Source organism: Henckelia pumila, unplaced genomic scaffold (genome assembly GCF_033568475.1).
Source record: "Henckelia pumila isolate YLH828 unplaced genomic scaffold, ASM3356847v2 CTG_525:::fragment_3, whole genome shotgun sequence".
Taxonomy (NCBI): Eukaryota; Viridiplantae; Streptophyta; class Magnoliopsida; order Lamiales; family Gesneriaceae; genus Henckelia; species Henckelia pumila.
In genome coordinates this window covers 3,720,479-3,725,509 of record NW_027331857.1, presented here as the reverse complement: position 1 = coordinate 3,725,509, position 5,031 = coordinate 3,720,479, and the positions used below count along the sequence as shown (strand labels likewise).

The window sequence follows — 5,031 nt, the reverse complement described above, 5'->3', positions numbered from 1 at the left end:
TCAATGCACATTTCATGGTATTATTTCAAAATCAAATAATTAAGATTCAATTATCCATGAATATCATTTGTCTTGTGATCACCATTACAATTTCTCGTCGATACGATAATGATCAGTTTATTTCAAAATTAATTTCAGTCAATAAATTAAAAATCATATCAATCAATTATTTTTGGCGTATAATCTATTTTTACGCTTTTAAATAAAATTGAACGCATAGTGAGCTGTCTAGCTGGTACTTATCCATGAAAATATGATAATTTCTCCGACAACCATCATACTTTTGATAAAAACGAACTAGTTTATGTGGCAACATTTCTAGCTAGAACATGATAATTTTATCACTAAAAACTAGTGATTATATATATATATATTCTTAAAAAAATATAACAATACATTATCGTGTGTTATGATTTATATTAAAATAATATTAATTAAGTTCCGAACAATGATTATATTCGAGATTTTAAATTTTATTCCTCGTGATATTCGGACTGTTCCAAAACTAAAAGGGGTCATTAATAAGATATTTCTCTTATTAATCAAACGGATATAGTTTTTCCTAAATTTCCTCTCCACTTTGATTCCAGACAGAGACGACAATGGAAAAATATACAACGGTTTAGAGTACACTTTTGCATGTAGGGTACCAATATCACTAACAGAAACCTACACATGAAATGCTGGTGCATTAGCTGGTGTACTAGTGCTTCTCCATCTTCAATAATGGACCTAAGGTTTATACCTAGGAAGGTGAATGTATAATATCGACATTGGACACCATACATACATATACATATTTATCATGTTAATAATTTTTCCGCCTCGGCCTAGTGCTTCATGTTTTCTAAAACCTTGATAAAATATAGAACGTACTTGTGATTCTTGACCTACAATAATAGAGCTAAGGTTCACATCTAATAATTAATTCATCGTTTTGTCACGCTTCATGTGTTTCATAACGTCCTTCATATATATATATAACACATATATTAGATTAATGTTTGTATTTTTAAAAATAATATGTTTTTATAGTTAAATTATCTAATGATTTGTTCTTGGGATTAATTTTGAGTGGCTCACGCACATATTTTTTAATTAGAAATTACTAGTTAAATTTTTTGTGAAATAAATTCAAATATTATCTAATTAAACAAAATTAGCGGATACCATATTCTTTTTAATATTGATCATATTATTAATTGCTGTGTAATATATAATAGTATATTTTATAGTATAATATAATATATTATAAAAAAGGGTTGATTGTCCATGGATCCTCGGTGAAATCCAAGTATGCCATATATACTTCACAACACAGACACATGATTAATGTTAATTAACCACATATCACAATGTATGATATGTGTCACATGTTCAAGATTCCAATTTCTTTCCAATCTTACATCCCACTAATTCACAAATCAACATCACTTTTTTTTGAAAAAAATAAAATAAAATCCAATTTTCCTTATTCTCTCCTGGAAATTAAAATAAATAAAATCTACAAATCACTAAAATGGGATATGCCTAATCCCTACCAAGAAATTATATCTGACTCAACATTGTATTGGAGGGTCATATTAAATTCTTATCCTTTGCCTATAAATAGGATACATACACAAAACGTAATGTCACAACTAAGCCATTGAATCCAGTGCTGTAAAGAGAAATACAAACAAGTGCCAAATTGTTTCCTTTTCAGATCTTTCTTCGTACCAAAGATCATTCAAACAAAATGGTGATTAGTTCCTACAGTCATATTGGTCATAAATGCCAATAATTAATTGATCAGTGCTATGTTTTAATCATACGTACAAAATGTTGATTGAAGTTTGATTTAATTTTATAGGAGGGAAAAGTTCAGTGTTTGGGTGTTGCAGATGCAGTGGACTACAAGGGATTTCCGGCCGACAAGTCCAAAACTGGGGGCTGGATTCCTGCTGCACTTATCCTAGGTTTGCTACTTTTTAATAGGAACATGGAATATTGTAACGTTTTTTGAAGCTCTTTTCGCCGTTATTTCGTATTTTATTCAAAATAAACTGATCACTGGAAAAAGTTGTTATTCATACATGTTCTCTATAATCTCATACATGTATAGCATGTATGTGACACTTTCAGAGGATATATATATGGATAATACCTTATTAGTGACTATAATACTGTAGAAACAATTTGAATAAAACGGTCTTCCAAGTTGGCATCTTGATTCTAATTAAAATGTTCATGTATTTATTTGCGTTAATCAGTTATAGAAATATGCGAGAGGCTTTCAACAATGGGAATAGCAGTGAATCTTATTACATATTTGGGAGGAACGATGCATCTGCCGAGCTCTACTTCGGCCAACATTGTCACAGATTTCATGGGCACGTGTTTTCTCCTGTGTTTGCTTGGAGGATTTCTTGCTGATTCATTTCTTGGAAGATACAATACAATCGCCATCTTCGCCGTAATACAGATGCTGGTGAGCTACAAATATGTACTAATACTTTGCATGACTTATTATGTACCGTGGTGGAGTTGAATGAATCTCGACATCTTGAGTATATAGTTTCTTGACTTCTGTTAAATTTAAGTAAATTTCCAACATGGGATGATGGTGGAATATGATCTAATTCAGGGAACCGGCCTGCTCGCAATCACAACTAGGCTGCCACAACTCAGGCCACCATCTTGTGAAGATCATGCCATGAATTGTAAGCAAGCCAATGAATTCCAAATGGGAATGCTGTATCTTGCCCTATACATCATAGCCTTAGGCACTGGAGGTCTCAAATCAAGCGTTTCTGGATTCGGGACCGATCAATTCGATGAGAAAGATGAGAAGGAAAAATCCCAGATGGCCTATTTCTTCAACAGATTCTTTTTCTTCATAAGTATTGGCACTTTGACAGCAGTCACTGTTCTGGTTTACATACAAGACGAAGTTGGTCGAAGCTTGGCTTATGGGATTTGTACCATTTCAATGGCTGTAGCAATCTTGTTGTTCTTTTCGGGGACTAAGAGATATAGGTATAAGAGAAGCATGGGGAGTCCTGTCGTTCAGATTCTTCAAGTGGTCGCTGCAGCAATAAAGAAAAGAGATATGAATGTTCCACATGTAGTCGACATGTTGTACGAGGATTCCCCCGAGGGTTCAAGAATCCATCACACAGATCAGTTCCGGTGAGTGATTGTCGTATCCTTGATAGCACAATTAACTGTTTTGAGTCTACTGATCCCAATTATGTACGATATCTCACTCACACTACCAATAATTAATTCTATTTTTTGAACTTTCATTCCCAATAAACCAAAAACAAGTCCACGATCAAGTACCATGCATATACTACCTAAACTTTTACTTTCTTCCAACTCTTTTGCCCACATACTTTTACTTTCATTATCCAGGCAATTGCACTCACCAAAAGTGCCCCTGCTTTTGAATTATGCATGCACTTGTACTCACTTTGGCACCAAGGCTCATACATAGTTCAACCCGCGTCACGTTCTTTATAATGAACAGCGCCTAAAATCTACCAATCTTGCGCTCTGACATTCTTTATTGGAGATGAAGCCTGGAATTTTATGCACAAACGTTTCATACACACACATGCATCTGTGAACCTCAATCTTAATCAAACATAAGCCCGCGAATCTTTAGCCTATAGGCTATAGTTATCAACATGCAATCTAGTTAATAGAGTCGAGGCCGCTTTTGTCATGTAGGTGTTTGGACAAGGCAGCCATTGTGACAGAAGAAGATCTTGGTAAAGGAATGAACTGTTCGATGCCTGTTAATCCATGGAAGCTATGCTCGGTAACGAGGGTGGAAGAAGTGAAGATGATGGGGAGATTGCTGCCAATATGGGCTACAACTATCATATTTTGGACAACCTACGCACAGATGATCACCTTCTCAGTTCAACAAGCATCCACCATGAATCGATCAATTGGTCATTTCCAGATTCCAGCAGGCTCACTCACTGTCTTCTTTGTGGCTGCTATTCTGATGACATTAGCGGTTTATGATCGAATCATCATGCCGCTTTGGAAAAAATGGAAAGGGAAACAAGGTATACTATTTTCTTGACCACTAGCTTTACTTTGTTCACGTTTTATGCATTTTTCTAGGGGTTTACAAGGTCTGTTGAAATTCTGATTCGAAATTTAACAGTCAAGAATTTAGGATTCAAAGAATCAAGTAAAGTACTATACAAATAAGCATTTTTCATAATCTATATGTTTGCTACATGACATCAATTTAGGTTCTAAAAAAACCATAAAATATATAACATAACTATTGGTGCCTCTAGTCATTTATATTTCAGTTCCGAATACTCCATGCCCAAATTGGTCAGTTTAAGTTAATGTAAAATCAAACATTAATACAAAATTTCACATTGGTTGCAGGTTTCTCCAGCCTACAAAAAATCGCTATCGGACTAGTTCTCTCCACAATAGGAATGATGGCTGCAAGTCTTACAGAGATGAAGAGGCTATCAGTCGTAAAGGCACACTGGGACCGAACCTCCCCGGATCTTCCTATAAGTGTATTCCTCCTGATTCCACAGTTTTTTCTAGTGGGATCAGGGGAGGCGTTCATATATACAGGGCAGCTGGATTTCTTCATCACACAATCTCCCAAAGGAATGAAAACAATGAGCACTGGCCTCTTCTTGACAACTCTTTCACTTGGTTTTTTTGTGAGTAGTTTCTTGGTGACAGTTGTGACAAAGGTGACAGGAGCCAATGGTGGCCAAGGATGGCTTGCAGATGATATAAATAAGGGTCGTCTCGATTGCTTCTACGGGCTTCTGGCTGTTTTGGGGTTGATAAATCTTGGGATATATCTAATATGTGCTATGTGGTACAAACCTCAGAAAGCTAAACCTGCTATGCAGATTGAGATAGCGAACAATTGTGATGATAAATGTTGAATAAAGGAGATCATGTTTTTCTGGGTTTTGCGTAAGGAAACTAAACTAATCAATATGAACCATGTACTATTGTGTGCAATACATAAAGAAATCAGTTTTGAGGGCA

General features: G+C 35.1%; 1 protein-coding gene across 1 annotated transcript; it reads left to right on the top strand.

Moving 5' to 3' along the window:
* Positions 1-1,588: 1,588 nt before the first annotated feature.
* LOC140873051 (protein NRT1/ PTR FAMILY 6.2) lies at positions 1,589-5,031 on the top strand. The gene is made up of 6 exons (XM_073276033.1): positions 1,589-1,741; positions 1,853-1,958; positions 2,253-2,470; positions 2,627-3,171; positions 3,715-4,061; positions 4,399-5,031. Exons 1-6 carry the CDS (start codon positions 1,739-1,741, stop codon positions 4,923-4,925), a joined length of 1,746 nt encoding a protein of 581 aa, XP_073132134.1. The 5' UTR covers positions 1,589-1,738; the 3' UTR covers positions 4,926-5,031.

Bases quoted from the DNA above. Each gene is read 5' to 3' on its own strand.
- LOC140873051 (XM_073276033.1), top strand. The intron at 2,471-2,626 runs GTGAGCTACAAA...GATCTAATTCAG, and splicing joins TCGCCGTAATACAGATGCTG to GGAACCGGCCTGCTCGCAAT. The intron at 4,062-4,398 runs GTATACTATTTT...CATTGGTTGCAG, and splicing joins AAAATGGAAAGGGAAACAAG to GTTTCTCCAGCCTACAAAAA.